Raw genomic sequence first — 21,564 nt, 5'->3', positions numbered from 1 at the left:
ATAGCTGGGCGCTCTGATAGGAGCAGGCTCGAGCCAAGCAGGAGAGTACTACTACATTACACTGTACATCAACAAAAGAGGATACTTTGAACTTTTCCAGAAGGAACATTGCTTCAGTGTCTGCCTGTTTCTCTCTCTCTCGGTGATTGACATGTAGCAGCTGCCACACTTACAATCAGCGGGGCTCCCACTTAGTCGGGGCACTCAGTATCTCTGACACTCGGTATCTCTGAAGTTTCCATCACTGGAGCGCCGAGATTCAACGCTGGAGTTATTCTCTCTCTCTCTGTCTGTGAGTGAGGACGGAGCTGGAATTAACTCTCAAGGACCCAAAGGAGGATACACCTTTCATGACGCACATTGATATAATATTTGTTTCAACCTTCATTGATGTTCCATATGAATGGAAAACTTTGGAGGGTTACTGGAAAACCTATACTAACATTACGAGGTCTGGAAGAGCGTATCATTAATCAATTATGATCCTCTTTTCCCTCACTTTTCTGCAGTGTTGAAGACATCTGTGGGGCGAACAGCTCAGTCAAGCTCTCCTGGAACATCTCGTATTGTTCAGAGATTGTTGTGCTATAATCTAAACATAGGGAAATGGACAGACTGAACTCATCTGGATCTTGGAGTTTTTTTAAAAGTACTCTCATGAGATTTGACCATATTTCAGTCCTGCGTAAATAGCATGATGTTTATTTAACAACGCACTGCAGGAGATTTCTAGAGAATTGATGTTGTTTTCCACGTTTGCTTTTCTTTGAAACACAGTGTTGGTGTATGGGAGCTGTGGACTGATTATTTATTACCATAAGAGGTGCTGGATTTCCAGGGCTGGTTCTCTCTCGGGGAGTCTGTCAGGTCTCCTTCAGCATTCTGACAGTCTGGCTGTGTGTGAAGGGGGGGGAAGAGTCATCTGGAGGGAACAACTCTACACCTCAGGCATTGTGTTTTTTATACCTTTACAAGACTGTATCTGACCTAACACCTTGGCTTTACTAAGGCACTCTGAGCACCTGGAGGTAAAACTATGGGGATTCTGGGCTTCTTCCTCCACCAGCGGAGCCTCGGGATGTGTGACGACGGTCTTCAGCAGATGCACAGACGCAGCAGCAGCCTGGTAGTCCTGAGGGAAAGCCCCGCTATTCTCTGACTCTGACCACCGAGTTGGACTGCTTGACCACTGGGCTGAAGGGAGAGCTGCTACGACTCTCTCCTCTACTCTGCCTCGCCTGAGCGGAGGTCAAGCGAAGAGTTAGACACGCAGACGAGTCTGGATAAGCCGGGCGAACGGTAAGGGCACGCGGTATCCTCTTTTGTCTGATTAAGCTTGGGGCTTAGGTGGGAGGACGGTAATCACTGTTAAGTGTTTAATTTAAACATGAGTGGACCAACAGAAGTAAGGTGCTAAGTGGCCATGTCCAAATCACTGTCCCAGAAGCTATTGTTAGTGCTGCAGTTTCAAAATTGGTTTGGTTCTGTCCTGCTTAGCAGACCTGTACATGTCTGACCAACATCATAGTATCATAAAGTAAATCCCCAAACAACTCTGCTGGCTGTATTTTCTGTCCCAGAAAATAATTGGAAAGGGCAACCCTTATAAAAACTTAATTCAACCTCAGAAAGATACTTTAAGACAACATTGTGAAAGTCAATGTGCAAGGAACTGAAGTCTCACTTGTATTAGTAGCCAGCTGCTTAGGGAGAGATTCTGAGGAATCTGTGAGGACAACATGGTCAGATCAACAACGATTGACATACAATTGACACACGAGCATAAAGCTGAATGTATTACAATCTCAGGAGTTTCGTGGCACCTTAATTGGGGAGGACGGGCTCGTGTTAATGGCTGGAGTGGAATGAGTGGAATGGTATCAAATACATCAAACGTGGTTGATGTCATTCCATTTACTCTGTTTCGGCCATTATTATTAGGCTGCCTCCACTGATTACACATTATGATTGGCATGCAAAGTAACGGGGGAGGCATGTGAAGGACTTTTGTTTTTTAGTTAATGTCTGGGTTAGAAGCTATTGAATCTGGTCATATTGGAGTAACCCAATAATAAGTCAATGGGAAATGAGTGCCTCAAACACATGTTGCAACACTATGTTGAGGGAAGAGGAAGACCTACATTGTGTAGGAAGTGCACCAACATAGCTGAAATCCACCCATGCGAAACCGACAGGGAATAGTCAAGCCCATGCTTACCAGATAACTTAAAGGTCATTGCCGACATTACAGTCTACGTATGTTTGTAGCCAGTCAACATCAACTTTGGTAGTATCGTTGGTCAGTCATGTTTAGGACCAGTTGTGCTTATAGATGTATTGATTTGTTTGTCAGAGACGGAGCAGATATGAGCCTGTTCACTTGTCGCTCAAATGTATCTTCCAGCTGTGATATAATTTGCAGAAATTGTGTGGCGAAGGCAGAAGCTCCTGCAATAGGCAGAAGCTCCTGCAATAGGTGATGACTCTTTTTGAGATATGACTCTAGTACTAACCATACTTCCAAATACTAACTACACTTCCAAATACTATGGTATTGTATCATATGTTATACAATGCAATATCATCATTTACAAGTCTTCCGCAAAACTAACTAAACAACATACATTAGTAGGTTAAGCTTCCAAACCATGTATCAGGCATATAGGCTATAGTATAGGCCTAGTAGCCTCGATCTACCAGTAGCCTCGATCTACTGCTAAGATAAACAAATCTAAAAACTATTGACGTTGATTCAAGGTATGACTTAATGGTGCCATCCATTCGTGTAGGGCACTAAGGGGAATAAAATACCTATAGTGTTTACAGTACAGCCTTTACAGTATGGAAGCATTGCCTTTATAACAATTATAATAATACATAGAATTTATAACACGCTTTTCATTGAAAAACCATTTCAAAGTGCTAAAGTAAATGCATTCAAATAAATAAAAACAAAAGATGTAGACAAGAGAATGGCCATAACTAGACAGGGCCACTCACACAAAGAACACAGGTGAGTCTACAAGGGACAAGGACAACAAGGAACACAGCTATAACTACCAGAAGGCCTTCCTGAAGTTGATGTTTTTTAGGCCATTTTAAAAAAGATCCAAGAGTCGGGAGTGCATTCCAGAGGCGGGGTGGTGGTCAAGCAGAAAGCCTGCCCCCCCCCCCCCCCCCCCCCCCCCTCCATTGAGCAGAGCTTGGTCCTGGGGACGTTGATGAGAAGGCTATCGCTCGACTAGAAGTTGTGGGTGGGGTTCTGGGATAGCAGCGGGTCTTTGAGGTAAGGATGGGTGCACTGGAATGTCAGCAAGAGGGTTTTGAATTTGATTCTGAGTGAGACACGGAGCCAGAGCAGAGATCCCAGAATGGTGGTTATGTGTTCAGGCTTACTCACGCTCATCGGGATCCTGGCAGCATTGTTTTTAATGTACTGGAGAGTCTAGAGCTTCCTGCCAGGGATCCTGAATAGAGTGCTTTGCAATAGTCCAGCCTTGAGGAGCCAAATGCACGGTTGAACTTATCTACATCAGACTGAGTAAGAGTGGGACGGAGTTTGGCAATGTTTTTGATGCAACAGAATTATGCTTTGCACAGCTGTTTGAAGTGATCATCGAAGGTCACAGAGGAGTTAACACTCAGATTGGAGATTGAAGATGAGAGAGGGATGTTCTGGCCTGCAATGGTAAGGTGGGTTATGGGCGAGTGCTGGACCTGGAGAGGGGTGCCAACTAGAGGTGTTCACGGATCCACCTGTACCCTATAAAATGGCCAGAACTTCCTGGTCCAGGTTGGGCTTCTGTAGAAGGGGGCTGATGACCGCTGTCTTGAGTGCAGGTGGAGATGGTATTTCCTCAACACCAGGGAGTGATTTCTAGGAACCAGGAGAGAAGCTGAGGTTGCGTTGGTAGAGGGTTGAGGGTCGGAGGAGACAGAGTAGTAGAGTTTGAGATGAGAAATTGAACTAACCAAGCGATTCAGAACCCTGGCCCTTATGGTAGATTGAACAGTTTATTGATCAGTTTTTCTAGACAGATTGAACATTGAGATAACAACATGTCCTTGAATCCCCCCTTCACTTTCAACCTGCATGCCATCTTGAATGGTCACCTTCTCTGAAATGTAATACGCGTCTGAAGACATTTCAGATGGAGATATTCATTGGTGTGTTGCATTGGTGCAGATTAGGATGTGCATTGGTGTATCAATACAGTACAGATTGTTCAGTTTGGATTGTTTAAATATTGCTGCAGTAGTAAGATAAAATATGATTAGAGAGCTCAGTAGACAGTTGCTGTTGCTTTAGCTGAGTGGGAGGTATATTTACAGTATTAGAAAATACAATAGTTTAAATAAATATTGCCAGTGTATATTCGACACACTTTACACATCTATCACTAAAAAGGAAAATAAAGAATATTAATATAGCCTCACAATACTTGAGATGGCAATGGGTTTTGACTTAGTTTTTGAATAGTTTTGAATAGACTTGAGCAGATTGACCATGTTGACCGTGTGTTTACAACTTGCCTGCTAGTGATTTGCTGAGAGGAAAAACAAAATGGCAAGGCGTTAAAACACAATAAACCACATCATAACGCAACAATACCGTGAGAATGGCAATTCCCTCAGCATATCTGCTAGTCAGAGAAACAAAACTATGACTGAGTGCTTAAGGAAAATGTCTGAATGTGTTACGACAGCGCAGCCACACCTACAACGTGAATGGAATTGAGAGAAAAAAAGATGTCAAAAAATGTAATATATAGTTGGCATCAGTCCTGAGGCCATGTATTGTGTAAAGGGGGAAATGGGCGATATTTACTGCCCATATCCACTGATCTTTCACCTCCACTTGGGAGACTGCATCTGAAAATGATTACTTTGTTAGAAGCCACATTTTTCATCATTTGTATTTGTATTAGTTCCGCTTGAACTCTCCAAGAGATTCAGAACCCTGGGCCAGCATGTAGGGTAGCCCAGAGGAGTGAGTGTTTGAGTGAGTCAGGAGTACGCCCTCTGCAACCCATGATGGGGCGTAGGCCACGTCTGATTTGTGAGGTCATCACAATGAAACCACAAACGAACTGGGATCTATTGGTCTCAGGGCAGAAGTCACCTCTGCTCATCAAAAAAACACTTCAGCCTAGTTAAATAAAGGTTACATTTAAAAATGTTTTAAAAAAAATTATGTCTTTGAATCTCAGGTCACATAAAACATCTGGTGGTCATGATGAACAACAATATCAGCCTCCAGCTCCAGCGTCAATGTAAATGTTACATTGCCTAATTGTAAAATCAGGAAGGGAACTAAACTGATAGTGTTATTGAAACAACCTTTCCAACCACAGTATGGCACAGTAACAGAGGTTCCTCCGTGAAGATGTTATCTAATCAATGTAAACCAGTGGCGGTTGGTGCCGTTCAAGATTAGGGAGGCAGATTTATTTTATTTATTAGCATTGCCTTATTTCTATTACAGCATATTGGATGACTGTCATTCAGATTACATTCACTCAGCTCAATGTAACATCGATAGGTTTAGGCTACTACATGATGCTACAATTTGCCCTTTACCCATCACGAGGTTGCTACAATCTAGCATAAAAAAATTATAATGTAGGTGCACAGGTCTAGAGACAAATTGGAGTACTACCTCACACACTCTTGCCTGCATATAGCTGATCTGGGGTGTACTCATTAGTCCAAAATTAGAGTTTCTTTCGAACAAATTCAGATAGGTCCTCATTGTTTTGTTCCGCTTGCTTCCGTTTAAGAAACGTATTGCAACAGAATCGGCGGAATGAATACACCCCTGATCCCCTCACACACAGTTCACTTTCATAGCAGCGACTTACAGCATAATCACTTTGCTTGTTGTATAATTCTTTCTCACATCTATGCGCTCTCCTCCTCTCACCTTTTCCCTTCCCTTGTGAACTTCAGTGCACAACACAACAGCTGTCTGTCACCAGGCGCAAAAATCTCTCCAAGCCAAATCTTCATACCATAACCGCAAACCGCTACACAGTCTACATCATTGTCACCATATTAACTTTATAGTCAACAAACTAGAACTAACATGTTAGTAAACCCCAAATCCAATCCATGTGTCCAATCACGCAGTACAGTGTAAATTAAGCAGTTTAGCAGTTACACCATCGGGCCCGGGTTCCAATAAATGAATAAAACCGAAAGCTTATCTTGACTTGGAAGAGTTTCCGTGTTGGATAGCCTTAGCCAGCTAGCTAAAATAAATAACATTCCTCTCTGAGTCAGCTTGTTGAGTAGGCTAAATCAGCTGCATTAGCTAAGTAAGTGAAAGGTAAACTGAGAGGAAATAAAATACAACAAAATATAGCTAGCTCTCTCTCTCCTCTTCAATTTTAAAACTGTTCAATTATTGTCTCTCTCTCATTGAGTCAACTACTCACCACATTTTATACACTGCAGTGCTAGCTTGCTGTTGCATATGCTTTCAGTACTATATTAATTATCTGATCCTTTGATTGGATGGACAACATGTCAGTTCATACTTCAAGAGCTCTGATAGGTTGGAGGACGTCCTCCAGAAGTCGTCATAATTACTGTGTAAATCTATAGAAGGGGGTGAGAACCATGAGCCTCCTAGGTTTTGCATTGAAGTCAATGTACCCAGAGGAGGATGGCAAATTTCTGTCATCCGGCTACACAATGGTGCTACCCTTAGGGGTAGGCTTCTGTTGACCTTCATTGCAAAACATTGTGTTTTAATCAGTTATTTGGTGACCTGTGAATATATTTAGTATCGTTTTATTTACTTTTCTGAAATTCTGGTCCTACCCTTCCTCCTCTGAGGAGCCTCCACATTGTGAACTAAACCAACCAGAGGTTCCTTTATTTAGCTGGTGTCCTTCACATAACCCCAGTTGACCTCTGGGATGAGGGACACCACCCTGGGGAGCCTACTGGTATTTCCCCTGATCTGCACCACACATAATGGGAACTGTGGTCAGTGCCCTCCATCTAGTCCTCTTTCGACATGCCTCAAAGCAGTCAGGATCTGCCCCCTTTAATACTAACAAAGTACCTTTAACCCTCTCTGTTCTCTGGCAGAAGCACCAATGTGTAGATATAATGCGGTGACTGAATTGCATTAATAGTATCTTACATAATGGAAACCAGTTATCCTTACCCGTGTCAGAGCGAGGATGTGGGGTTTTCGAGATTGTTGTTGTGTGTGTGTGTGTGTGTGTCATCCTGAATCTGACCATCCCAATGGAGGACCATACTATAGTTACAGACTCCTTCAGCATGTGCAGTGGAGTGCTCTCTGAATCCTGCAGATGAGGCTCATGGTGGTGGTAAACAGATTACCCCTCACGGCCATCCCCACACCTCCAGGCGGTGACTCCCTTCAGCCAGGCTGGGTAAATCGCGGCCCACGTGATGGAGATAAACTGGGAGGCATTAGCAGCGCTAATCCACGCCTGATCTTAGGAGCCATGCTGCTCTCTATAGTCCTCCCTGGCTGCTGCCCTGCCGTTTGGCCTTGAAGACATCTGACCGTACAATAACGTAGACCATTAGGAATTCAGCCCAAGCCTTCTCCTCTGCTTGGGAAGAGAAAATGTAGGTACTGTATCACTTTTCTTTGCTCCTGCTGTGATGTTCTCGGTGTAGTGGGTCGAGTTTGAGTCTTTTTGGCTTGTGTTTTGGTGCCTTTCTCAGGACGGTTGGTTACGGAGGTACCTTTGAGCTAAGTGATTGTGCTTCTGTAGAGGCTTGCAGCCATTGACATTGCTGTAAAACCTGAACATTGTGTGTCAAGTAATGGACTGCACCTGAGGGCCCTTTATATAGCACATGCCTCCCCCTCCTCCAAACACTTAACCCTTAAATGACCAAAGCTTGTGGACCTCACTCTGGATGTACATTTGATTCTCTTGTAGCACTTGGAATGTTCCTACTTTTTATACATTTTCTTATAATACTGCAATTGGTCCATGGCATAGAGTCTAGTAGTAAACCCAAACAGCGTTCACATTCACAGTGATCCAACTCAACAGAATTAATCCCGATTTGTAAAGTGCTAAACAGCAGATTGTGTTTTTATCTCTACCAAGAGCATGGCACGTGCTCATCAATGTCCTAGAATTTAAAATATAAGGTAGAATATAAATTCTGAATAGTTTTTTGTTGTTGTGAGAGATCATTGTAGAGTTGAGTGGATGATGTAAGGTTGCATGTATGGACAACTATGGACAACTCCCATTAGTGATTTACTTCCCTCTTGCACTTGTTTATTGGTTACTGAAAGACCCCACTTTATCACGTCTCCATGTATTTTTACTCAAGTGATTACAGAACGTAAACACAAAACAAGACAGACAGATGGGCTGAATTCGTCTCTCTATTGTTGTTGAGGCCTGAGAACGCCTACAGAGGAAGAGTGGCCTTGGAACTACATTGTGGATCTTTACCAAAAGTGAAGGACCTACTTGACAATAGGAATAAGAAGAATTTGGTTTATTTGAGTTTGTTTAGAGTTATTCTATAAATACTCATAAAGTGAATTGATTTAATTTCCTTTGAGTTTGGAATAGATATGTATAAAACCTAACATTTCAATTTACAGCTTCTTTCCCAAAATGTCCTGTGTGAATTGAATTGTCTTCTTATGAAGGGAGAGGGTATACTGTTCTTGGATAAGTGGTCTATGAATTATGATCCTAGTTGTTTTCCAAAAGATATACAAATGGGCATCATGAGAAAAGAATGCATTTTCGTTTAGGCTTGTTGATGAAAAATGCATGGTAAGAGACTGAAGCTAAACAAAAATCCATGCACACATACTGTATAAACACACCCCCCCACACACACACACACATACACACACAGCTGAAGTGTATGCACAATTTGCAGATATAAGAAGTTATTTACATGACAAAGACATCCAACCTTTAAAAAGTAATCTTTCACAGAGGCTGGCACACTCCTCTGTAATGAATGCAAAAGTCTGAGAATATTACCTGAGGAAATTCTCTACTCTGGCTAATCTCCATTGAAGAGCGAATGAAGGATTAAAACATAGTCCTGTGGAGTCAGGAGACAGAGACAGAACAGAGAAGACACAAAAGAAGCCCCATGCTGGATCTGATAGAGCATTGGAGGTCAAGAAAGACATTAGAAAAAAAATAGACTCTGAGGGCCAAGATGACATCACACTTTGCAAAGCACAATGGGGAGCCAGTTTGCTACAGCAGGAAAGTAATATTTTTTATTTTATCAGGTAATTTACATAAATGACCTGGGGAATAGTTACAGTGAGATGGATGAGCCAATTAGAAGCTGGGGATGATTAGGTGGAAATGATGAGGGCCAGATTGGGAATTTAGCCAGGACACCGGGGTTAACACCCCTACTCTTACAATAAGTGCCATGGGATCTTTTGTGACCATAGAGAGTCAGGAACCCTATTTAAAGTCCCATCCAAACGACAGCACCCTACACAGGACAATGTCCCCAATCCCTGCCCTGGGGCATTGGGATATTTGTTTTAGACCGGAGGAAAGAGCACCTCCTACAGACTTCTTCCAATACCACTTCCAGCAACATCTGGTCTCCCATCCAGAGACCAACCAGGAACAACCCTGCTTAGCTTCAGATGCAAGCCAGCAGCGGAATGCAGCAACAAGAAATGTGAATTATTATATGGATTATAATTAACAGGACATTTTTTTAGGGGTTGATATATTTTTAAGGGAAAATCAAGTCTGAAATTGTGGAAATTATAAACTTCAGAAGCCTTTTTAAACATCAAATACACTACAAGTTTTACATTTCCTGCATTGCAGGTAAGTTCTCCTGCAAAAGGGTGATCAAATTAAGATCATACATCTGTACACCACTTAAACTGCACAAAAGCTGATGTGATTTAGTGTCTGGATCACTGGTGTTTATTCGTGGATGCCAAGAGAAGCCAGGTTACCCCCAAAAAATTACCAAGAAAAGAGAAAAAATGATTTAGTCTCTCTGTGTTTCATTCTCCTTCAATTCACAAGAGGTTGAATGTATCTCACCGGAGATAGCATCCAAGCGAGTGAACGAGCACCCCCCTGTCTCTGTATGTGTAGGCAATCGATGTGATGCTGTCTGGTCAAAAAGCTTATGATATTGTTCCCGCCGGTAGCATTGAACGCAAGGGAAGCCAGTGAGCATTTGGCCTCCCTTGATAAAAAAAAGTATAACATAATAGCCTATCAGCGTTGCGCTACAATGGGTGAGCTCAACTGTGAAAGGTACTGGTGAAGAAAAAAAGTTTGTCATTGGCTTCACTCCAATCACATCCCATGAAGTGCAATACGTCATTGACAGAAACAACTTGATTGTTGCATCTCATTGTTTTCTGGTGGATAGCTAGCTAGCTAAATTGTCTCTTTTCTAAATTAGCTATGGATGGAGATAGGGATTTTGACTTGTAGTTTTACTTAATTTTCCATACTGGCCAATGCTTACAAGGGCGATTCTGGATCCAACCATAAATTCAGACATTGTGCCCCTGGCCTGAGAGGATGGAAGTTCAATATGTAGCTAGTTGTAGAAGGCTAATGTTGAAGAAGGCTAAAAAGGCTAGTTAGCATTGCACATGAAAGGAAGTCAGGCTAGCGGGCAAGCATTTTAGCCAGGTAGTCTAGGACAACAAAACATAAAAGTGTGTACTGTATGACATAGACCGGTTCGTCAACATGAAAGAGGAGGATGGCATTGGCGTTTCTTTACAAGTAGGGTAAGTCAACATGTTCTTTCTACTTACACACACACACACAGAAAGAGAGAAATCAGAACCATGGACAGCCACATCATACTTAGCTTACATTGATTGGACTAAATTGTTGTTTTGTATAGTAGTCCGAAAATGTCGGAAACATGAACTTCCTTGACCATGCTGTTTGTTATATGCAAAATACTCTGTGGACTTCATCAGAGAGATGTTGTCCTCCGGTTTTGTGATGAAACAAAGGTGTGGTTGAATTTCTTCTGCCACTGTGTCTTCTTATTGTTTTAGCCTTAGGCCTAAGGCAAGGCATAAGAACAAGCAGGTTATAGAGAAAGCAACACAATTATCACATAGGTGGTAAAATAGATTTTTTCCTGGCTTGGCTTTCCCACTGATATTACCCACGCACCACTACTGGTCTGGATTAAGACCCTTTCTCCCATTGAGGCCTGTAAGTCAACCACAATATGGAGGTAATGCTTCTGTTGTACAGACATATCAGAGGAAACATTTAGCTTTACCACACCTTTTACTGTGTCTCAGTGCTGTACAGAGACACACAAGCAAATGAGCAACTCAAAAAGGAATCTGTAGCTACAATTTCATGTAATAAGAAATGAATGCCACGCAATTTATTTGCAATTAATTTGGTGTTAAATCTCAAAGCATGTTTCTGCTGGAAATTGACATGCCTTCCGCTCAAATGGGTATAGTATTCAGGAAGGTAATACAGAGTCGTTAAGGCCATTAAGGCCGTATTTCGAATTAGCATAGTAAGGGCCTACAATGTAGTAGTGTGGTAGTGTGATGAAAATGAATAGGAACCGTTTGTGTTGTTTGAATGCCTTTTGTGTTTGTGTTGTTTTTCTGTGAGTACCAAACTGGCAATACAGTGTCGTACATATAGTGAGTAATCCTTTATCGCGTGCTTTGCAAAGGCGACTGCAGACTAGATTCTGTTTGCTCCTAGTAGAACTCGGCTAGGCATAAGCAAATGACTGTGCTCGCATACATTTTCTGGTGTGCGCACGAACCAAAACGAAAGAATAACGCACATAGTATGCTACGGCCTTTAGTCCTGAGGAGACAATGGGGCACATTTATGGGACTGGTAGTACCTGACTCAAACAACAAAAACACTCCACAACAGGAGGCTTCTGTTGACAAGGCAGTAAACCATTAGTGACGTTTCAAAGACATTCGCTGGTCCCAGTGGGTAGTCTCTCTGACTAAAAGGCAAATAATCAGTGCGTATTGACAGGAGGCCTGCATTCTTTTCATTTCTCCAAGCACGTTTTCACTCCTAGCGTGCCACACTACAGAGAAGACCAGAAAGACAGACCCTGACGAAGCCCCTACAGAGGCCAAAGCACTCACCCCCAGTCTTGCAAAACACTTTGACAGAGCTGGTCTGGATATGTCCTCAGCCACTGTCAGTTCACCATTTCCTGATCTGGAGAAATGTTTTGCACCCCGCCATGTCTCACATGTATTTGCATGAAAGAACATTTACACACACAGACGCTCGAGCCCACAAACAACACACACACACACACCTTGTAGGGACACACAATTCAGTCCCATTCAAAATCCTATTTTCCCTAACCCCTACCCTAACCCTAACCCAAGAACCTAACCCTAACCCTAAACCTAACCCTAGCTCCTAACCTTAACCCTAAAATTAACTCTAGCTCCTCAACCTAAACCTAATTCTAACCCTAATACTAATTCTAACCTTAACCCTAACTCCCCTAGAAAAATAATTTGACCTTGTGGGTACACTGGAAGAGGATTTTAACCTATTTAGGAACCAGGGCTTATCACTCCTTTTGTCTACACTGACAATTAGTGTAAAGATTCCAGTTATGAAAATGACTGCTGAGATTGACATGTGATGGTATGGATTAGCAGTAAGCTTCTAGAACATTAGCCATAATATTTTTTTGCACAACAACAGAAAGAACTCGAAAACCCTCCTACTGTGAACAGTAGGGTCGAAGGGTTTGCAAATGCTTTCTGTAGTTGTGCAAAAAAATATTATGGCGAATGTTCTAAAGCCGAAAGGGGTTATAATTCAACGCAGACCAATCACAGTATGGAAGCATGCAACACAACACCAAACACTTAAAAGAGCTTTCAGGATAGTTACCGTAGAACATAATTTATGGTTGTGAGACAAGAATTGCTTACACACAGAGGCATCGTTGAGAGATACCACAACAATGGGAGCCTAAATCAAACTGTGAAGCCAATAAAACACTCTTGAGAGATAAATAATGAAAACAGAATCTCTTGCTGCATAGTTCAGTTTAAACCATTTCTATGCGGCCAAGCCCTCAAGCAAAGCCAACTAGAAGATTGTGGAAATTCATTATCGCTCAGATCTTTCAAGGAACAATTGTGCAATTTTCTTCTTTGGCCGGGGTTTCAAGGTTACATATTTACGTGTTTCTTGTGATGGCGAGAAGATCTATTGTAAACTAATGCAAGGCTGGCTTACATGACAACGACTGTACATTCAAACACAGACATACCCGACATGTCTCTGTCCTGCGAAATGGAGACGACAACCGGAACAAGATAAATCTTGCTGTGGAATGAGAGATTTCTGGAGGCTACTATGGTAATAGACTTTTCATCTGGGACTTGACATGATGCCAAAGGAGTATCCGATCCATGCTCACAATATAGTATCCCATCCCATGCTCACAATATAGTATCCCATCCCATGCTCACAATATAGTATCCCATCCCATGCTCACAATATAGTATCCCATCCCTTGCTCACAATATAGTATCCCATCCATGCTCACAATATGGTATCCCATCCATGCTCACAATAGACTCACAATAGTATCCCATTGGTCAGCTTGTGTAACCTCCCTCAGAGCTGTATGCTGACTGCAATTCCCTGTTCACTTTTGATTAACTGAAAGGTACAAACAAAAAATAAAGAAATACCTATTTTTATCTGGGCAAAACCACACTTAGAAAACCACACTTAACAATCCACACCTGTAAAAGAGCCACTGCAGAATGGGCTCGGCAGAGGGACAACACATTTTGTTGAAGGCAAAAATACTTCAGATGACATCTTGAGAATAAGATCTGTTGAAATGAAGACCACTAATAATGAGAGGCTCGTTCCACTGTTTATGGTAGTGGGACTGTGAAACATACTGTAATATGTCATCAGTTGCATGAAGTTCAACACTGAACATCATTTTATGATGTCCGGTGTTGCATTGAAAACATTCCTCTTAACTAACTCTTTCCTTGTGGTTCCTTGTCTTTCAGAGTGTCAATGCTCCTACTTATTCTACGATGAAGTTATGGAAGTGCGCCGCCATCGCCTTGACTCTCTGTGGAGCAGCACTGTCCCTCTTCCTCACTCGAATCATGGTTCCCACGCCACCGCATCACATCCCCTCCTGGTACACGTCTTCGTCGCGGACGTCCTTGTCCTCCAACTCCTCCCTGATCGGCGGCCGTCATCGCAAAGCGCGGTCGGTGGAAGGCGTTGGCAACATTTTGACAGAATGTAAGCAAAATGGTTATTTTCAGTCACCAACTTCTTTGGTCCAGATGTTCTGATTGGTTTGGATATTCTCATTGACCCTTGCTAAAGCTCTGATGTCATTGGTCTGTGAAGAAAATGTTGGGGTGGAGACCAGTCAAGAGAATATATGCTTTGTCACCCATGTGTTGGTGTCAACAGTAAATTGGATAATTCTCAGCCAATCTGAGGGTCACCATTAGTGTCCCTTTACAAACAAAGCCACGGTACATCTACTGACAGAGCATGACAGCATAGCTGCCAACCGCAGCTTACAGACAGACAGGGTAATCAAATCAAATGTGATGTCCAGAGAGCAGATAACTCCATTAAGGTCTGGAGCGTCATCTCAAAATCCCAGAAGCATTTGCACTTTGAGGGTGATAAAACACCTGTAACGTCCTGATATGGTTTTAGAGGGGATGCAGTATTCATGAGAAAATGTGACATAAAAGATTCAGCGACGTAAAATGTCAGTGATGGTCCCGGGGTATGTCCGTTGGGATAGAGATAAGAAGAGTTTCAGATAGTCCCACTAAGTGAGTTAGTGGAGGCTAGAGAGCTAACATCCCTGGCCATGTGGTTGAAGAGCCTGGTGTAAAGATAAAATGTACACACTGTCCTTTTGGCTTTGGGCTGTACATTACTTTGGCTTCTCGTTATCACTCATCCGCTGACGTCATTCTATTTTCAAACTAATAGAAAGTTGGCTGCGAAACTGAGCGTAACTGATTGGGAATTTCTCTAAAAGTCCTTTTAACCAGACCGAAACTTTCTATCCAGTGTCCTTTTTCTGGCCTGGACTCAGAGTGTGACTCTCAGACCATTATTCAGATTATCCAGTAGAGATTTTCAAGGCCAGGTCAAGTGTAAAATCAGCTAGCCTAATCACCTAATCTGTGATGCTACTGCCAGGGCATGGGGAGATCTTCACACGAAATAAATGACCGAATTTCTAACCCTTTACTTTGTGAATGCAGAGAACAGCGAAGTGTTAGTGCTTCAAGAGCACCATTGATTACAGAGTGTCAGTCAGTGAGCCAGGCTAATACAGGGCTATTACTGTCCATGTCTTTCAAGTGTCTGAGTTTATAGGGTTTAGGATTTAACATGCCCCCTGGTGCTGCAAAAGACCCTGAGCCTTTTAAGTAAATGTTGTGTCCTGGAGAGGATAGAATGAACAGTTAATTACAGCTCTATCTAACTGGAGAACAGTACGGTGACCCTAAGGGGCAAAGTAGAACAGAATCGTCAGACAGAAAAGCATTGTTTTCCATGATATCTAAACCTCTTGTGAAGGAAATACCTGAAAGTATCTTTAAAGGGGTAATCTGTGATTACTAAATACATTTTTGGACTTTTAAATGAATGGTATATATGCCCATGGATTCTTAAAGAATATAACTTGGAAATGCCTCAAGACCTTAGTTCAACTAGCCAGCAGCATACCACCCTGCATCCCACTGCATATATACCAGCAGCATACCACCCTGCATCCCACTACTGGCGTGCTTCTGAAGCTAAGCAGTGTCACCCCTGGATGGGAGATCAGACGCTGCTGGAAGTGGAGTTGAAGGGCCGGTAGGAGGCACCCTTTCCTCAGGTCTAAAATAAAATGTCCTAGGGCAGTGATTGGGGACATTGCCCTGTGTAGGGTGCTGTCTTTCAGATGGGATGTTAAACAGGTGTCCTGACTCTCTGTGGTCTCTGAAGATCCTGTGGCACTTATTGTAAGAGTAGGGGTGTTAACTCTGGGGTCCTGGCTAAATACCCAATCTGTGTCTCATACTATCATGGCCACCTAATCGTCCCCAGCTTCCAAATGGCACATTAATCTCCCCTGTAACTATTCCGCAGGTTGTTGCTGTAAATGACAATGTGTTCTCAGTCAACTTACCTGGTTAAATAAAAACTGTTGAACCCCAAATATAAGCCTATTTTTCTCCATTGTTTGTAAACATTGTCATTGTAAAGAAATACTGTACAGCTGCAAAACATCTTGATCTCATGGTCAGTCCTTGCATCCATATCTCTGTCTATGAATTGGAGAGTGGTTACATTTCTCCTGCCCCATCCCTCAGCTCTTTACCAAAACAGAGCCAGGTGAACACTTTGTTATTGTTTGAACTGCAGATCGCCCCTTTTAATTGAAATGCATATGTTTTGGTATTTGGTAATCCCTCTGGCATGAGGTTCTGGATCAGGTGTCCAAATGCACTGGATACGTTTCAATGCGCAACGTACATCTCACTCCACTCCTACACATCTGGGGAACAAGTTTCATTGACTCCTAATGTGTTAAATGTGCTTATATTTAACATGTGTAAACTTGGCAAATATAGTTCAACAAAGACTCAACCACCGGTGTACCAACCAAATTGCCATGGTCTGAAAGGGGATATTCCATTTCTATGGACTCTGCAGAAAATATGACTTTCTCTGTCAAGTATATAGCTAGCAGCTGGACTGGAGCTCAATATTTGCACAACTGACAACGGTTTAACTTTGGAAAAGGCTCATGTCACTCCCAATGTATGTGTGCATGTACAGCATGAGAGATACTATGTCCACTCTGAAAAAGTCCTTGGACTATCAGTTTTTGGAAGAAAAAAGAAGACGTGGTTCACCAAGCCAACGATCCGTGCAAGTGGAAAGGATGAACATGTTTCAGTCGTTTGCAATTCCTCTCTACAAACTGAGGGAAGTCTAAAGCTAGCATTACATAGGTACTGTTACTGACAAAATAAAGGAAACATGAGTAAATGAGGGATACAAAGTGCTGTGTATTGAAAGCAGGTGCTTCCACACAGGTGTGGGTCCTGAGTTAATTAAGCAATTTAAACATCCCATCATGCTTAGGGTCATGTATAAAAGTGCCCAGTTGCTCATTATTTTGGCTACCATGACTAGAAGAGATCTCAGTGACCTTGAAAGAGGGGTCTCAAAGGAGCATAAGGGGTTTAAAAGGGTGTGTGTGTGTGTGTGTGTGTGTGCCTCAGTCACCAGACCTCAACCCAATGGAACACTTATGGGAGATTCTGGAGCAGAGACTGAGACAGCGTTTTCCACCACCATCAACAAAACACCAAATTATGGAATATATTGTGTAAGAATGGTGACGCATCCCTCCAATAGAGTTCCAGTCACTTGTAGAATCTATGCCAAGGCACATTGAAGCTGTTCTGGTGCTTCTGGCGGCTCGTGTTGGCCCAACGCCCTATTAAGACACTTTGTTGGTGTTTCCTTTATTTTGGAAGTTACTTGCATATTCCAGTACATTTCACAGGTCCAGGTGATGCAGCTATTTTCAAAGCCACATTACTAGTACTTGAAAACCTGTACCAACAACCGTATGGATCTTTTAATTCTCGATTTTCCAAACTGACAATGGTTGAGGCTGGGGTCTCACAGACATTCTCAGGCCATGCTGTGTATTCAACAGATTGATTGGACGTTTCTAATGGTTGTATCTTCCTCTAGCCTAACACCATCTCTTCTTCTCTTCTCTGCAGTCATGCACATGTTCCAGAGCTTCACAGAGGGGGAGCTGAAGCAGATGATCGGGACTCTGGTGGAGAAGAAGGCACGGCAGGAGGCCAGGCAGGAGGCCAGGCAGAGCAAAAGGACTAAACGGGCTAAGAAAGCATCAAAGCCATGTTCCCTGCGGGAGGTGGAAGTGACTGTCAGTGAGCTGGGTCTGGGCTACCACAGTGATGAAACGCTGCTCTTCAGGTACTGCAGCGGGAACTGTAAAGCTAGCCGACGCAACTACGACGTCATACTGAAGAAATGGACGAGGAAAGGCATCTCAAAGAGGGAGAAGAGCCCGTGCTGCCGGCCCAAGGAGTACGATGACATTTCCTTCCTGGACAACAATAACAGATACAAGACGCTCCATAACTTTTCTGCTCTGGCCTGTGGCTGTGTATAACGCCTCTATAGCCATTTTGATTTCCCAGATACTGTGTCGAACATGGGAAACGCAACAACTACTGCTACAAAATCAAAAACAGGAGTACACAAGAATCGATCCCTACAGTACAATGCCAGGGAATACGGACATTTAAACTACTACTATTTAAGACTGTTAATTTTGTGTTTGTTTTTAAAAGACATCAGCAAACGTCTGTTTTGCTTTCCTTGCCTTTCATGGGATACTTCTCTGTCGGTTGTGAGGGTAATATATTATATGACCTATGTGTCATCATGTGGCAATAACAGTTACTGCAATGATTTGCTGCTTGATTGTGGACTATGGAGCAATGGCTCCATTACCTACATGTGTACAAAACACCAGCTGAGGTATAACTAGTGCATGCAGTATTGCCAGTCTGGTCTGATACCACACTTGTAAAACATTTTCAGAAACGAGTTTGTAGGAGTGTGTTCATGGAAAATAATAGAATAAGCTAGCGAATGCAATATGAAGCTTCCACAGTAGGCTTCCCCACAACGTCTTGATCTGCACCATTAATAAGGCATGAGATATCACTAAGGCAAGTCCAATGGAGCAGCAACAACAGTACAGGAGACTAGGAAAGACGAGAGGGCCTGGAGAAACATGGCTTCGCACAATATATAGTGTGTCATTCCTTCATATCACCACCGGTAATGACCTAAATAATGAAATCTCCAGCCTTTATCAGTAACCATGAAAATCTACCTCATTTATGTCGAACAATAATGGAAAACAACACCCAGTATAAAATAACCGTTAAATGTTCTCCTACTGCTTCCTCTGTATTCATCGCTAGAAACAGACTGAAATAAGATATTTTAGTAGTAAATACACTAATGACTTGTATTGGCATAAGAGGTTGCAGGGTAGAAAAACAACCACAGCCATATGCGTGTTGCATGCATTCTAAATGGAGCCTGTATGGGTGATTTAATCTTAATGACAGCAGCTTGTAAATCAAATGGAATGGCTATGGCTGTATAAGCCCTTTCCCGGAAAACAGAAATCCAACAGAAAAACAACATGCTATCAGAAATCCCTATCCTTCTGCAGCAAGATCACTATAAACTCATCAAATACAACCTAGATGGTAGAGTAATGCAGTCTTGTTTGATCATCTAGGCAGAGTGGTGCATTTACTGGGTGACTACTGCATCGTAAACGTGACTGCGAGAGGGATTGTGCTTCAGTCTTACCCTGAATTAGCCTCCACAAATCCATACCATTTGTCCAAATCCCATAATAGACTACCCTAATCCACTTACCTCCTTTTTAACTGACTTGGCCAAAAGCACTGAGCACAAAATAGAGAAATGCAAGCCACTCTGCAGCGCTAACAGCTATTTTTAGTCACTACATGATTAGAGAACACTGGAGACCTTTTGAATTAACCACACATTTGATGTTACCAGGTTTGATAGCCATACATGTTTCGTTCAACAGTCATTTTGAAAACAAAATAGAAATCTCTCTCTTAGATGAATTGTGGCCAAATATACTTAGAATAAATAACCTTATCGTAAAACACATTGAACAGGTTCAAGAGCAAGACAAAAAAAACTAAAATGACGAGTTCAGAAACAATCTTTCATACTCGAAAACTGTAAACAAATCATTTTAGACTGAGAGCTGCATCGAAATGGTAACTTCATCCCAATGAGCTATTTCACCTGAGCATCTATAGTATAGTGAGAGGTACAGTAAGGTTTAAGTCTGAAACCAGTGGAGATACCTCTTAAGTTAAAACCAATCATATAGTTAGAGCAGAAAGTTAATTAAAGGCCCATGCTGGCGTTAAGCTAAGAAAACAGGCCTCTCCAGCCCAGGACCATAATAGCCTCAAGTCTAAATGTGCTTAAAAACCAAAGTATTCCTCCCTTTCTGAATAATCAGTACACAGACACTTGCTGTCCAGATTAGCTGTAGACTGCTCCTTGCATGTAGAGAAATTAGTATATCTCTGGCATGTTACAATGGTCCACATTGTTGAGGACGTCTCAATCAAATAATTAAAGGGATAGATCACCCAAATTACAAAAGGACACGCTGGTTTCCTTAAACCTGTAAGCAGTGTGTTGACAAGGTACATATGACAGCACAGCAATCCATGCTTTGTTTCCTAATGTTTCCTAATGCAAATGGCACAAATTCCATTCAAGTCATGTGACAAATATTAACATTTTCCAGGTATCATGTTAAAATCATCTAAGTGGCTTTGTTGAGCTTCACAATCAATTTCAGATACTTTCGAATTATTTGGACATAATGCGCAAAAACGGCTTACATCGGTCCCATGACTTGAATGGGATTTGTGGCACAAATGCTAAAACGTTAGCATTTGGAAACAGGGCCAGGGAAACTAAACCAAAGCATGGATTGCTGTCATACCTTGTCCATAGACTGCTTACAGGTTAAGGAAACCAATGTTTAATTTTGTAATTTGGGTGAACTATCCCTTTAAGTCTTTTTTGAAGGACAAAAATTGTAATTTATTTTTGCCTTTTCAAATGGACAATTTAAGAGAAAAGAGCAGCTAGAAAAACAAATTGCTGTCTTAATGTTGATGATATATACTATATGTATTTGTCGTTATATATTTTCATAACCCTTATATTTGCCATCACGAATTACTAAGTCTATTCAGCACTATAATACAGTATATCTATGGGTTGAAATTCCCTCAGGTTTCCTTAGTTTCCTCTCGTTACCTCCCTTGAACTCCCTCTCAAAATGGGAGGGAAACATTTGGGAAATGACAAACACCCTTCAGCTCTGGCATTGTTGGACTACGTTGACCAACTGCAGTAAAGTTGATGCAATGCATCTGTATTATAGATCATGTATATTTATTGGAGTGTAAGTTATGGTTTATTTATTTAGATAGCATCATCGAAAAAGAGAAATATGTTTATTTATTGAACTATTGGTGCCAAAGTGGACTTTACATGTATGATATTCTACATATTATGACCGTTGAATAAACTTAAATCGGGTTCAAAATATAACATTGTATGTTGTTCTTTTACAAAGTCTCACTGAACGATCCGAGTGTATTTATTATTGGGTCAGTTACAAATCATGGTTCTAAATCACACACAATGGTACACATATGCCAGAAGCTGATTTTCAGATTCTCCATTGGCAATGTGGTGTAGGATATTGCATAACTGTTGCTAATGAATGAGCATCGTGACTCATTGAATCTACTTGTCTGCATTTCAGGTAAAAATATACTAAATTATATTTGTAGTAAAGGAAAGCTACAGCCCATGCATCAGACTATGCGGT

At 41.9% G+C, this 21,564-nt stretch overlaps 1 protein-coding gene across 1 annotated transcript; it reads left to right on the top strand.

Moving 5' to 3' along the window:
- Positions 1-8: 8 nt before the first annotated feature.
- LOC110524222 (neurturin-like) lies at positions 9-21,276 on the top strand. Its single transcript, XM_021603676.2, has 3 exons — positions 9-1,299; positions 14,060-14,303; positions 17,831-21,276. Exons 2-3 carry the CDS (start codon positions 14,087-14,089, stop codon positions 18,247-18,249), a joined length of 636 nt encoding a protein of 211 aa, XP_021459351.1. The 5' UTR covers positions 9-1,299; positions 14,060-14,086; the 3' UTR covers positions 18,250-21,276.
- The last annotated feature ends 288 nt before the right edge of the window (positions 21,277-21,564 follow it).

Source organism: Oncorhynchus mykiss, chromosome 5 (genome assembly GCF_013265735.2).
Source record: "Oncorhynchus mykiss isolate Arlee chromosome 5, USDA_OmykA_1.1, whole genome shotgun sequence".
In the NCBI taxonomy this organism is placed as follows: Eukaryota; Metazoa; Chordata; class Actinopteri; order Salmoniformes; family Salmonidae; genus Oncorhynchus; species Oncorhynchus mykiss.
The sequence above is the reverse complement of the archived record's forward strand: the minus strand, read 5'-3'. Positions and strand labels throughout refer to the sequence as shown.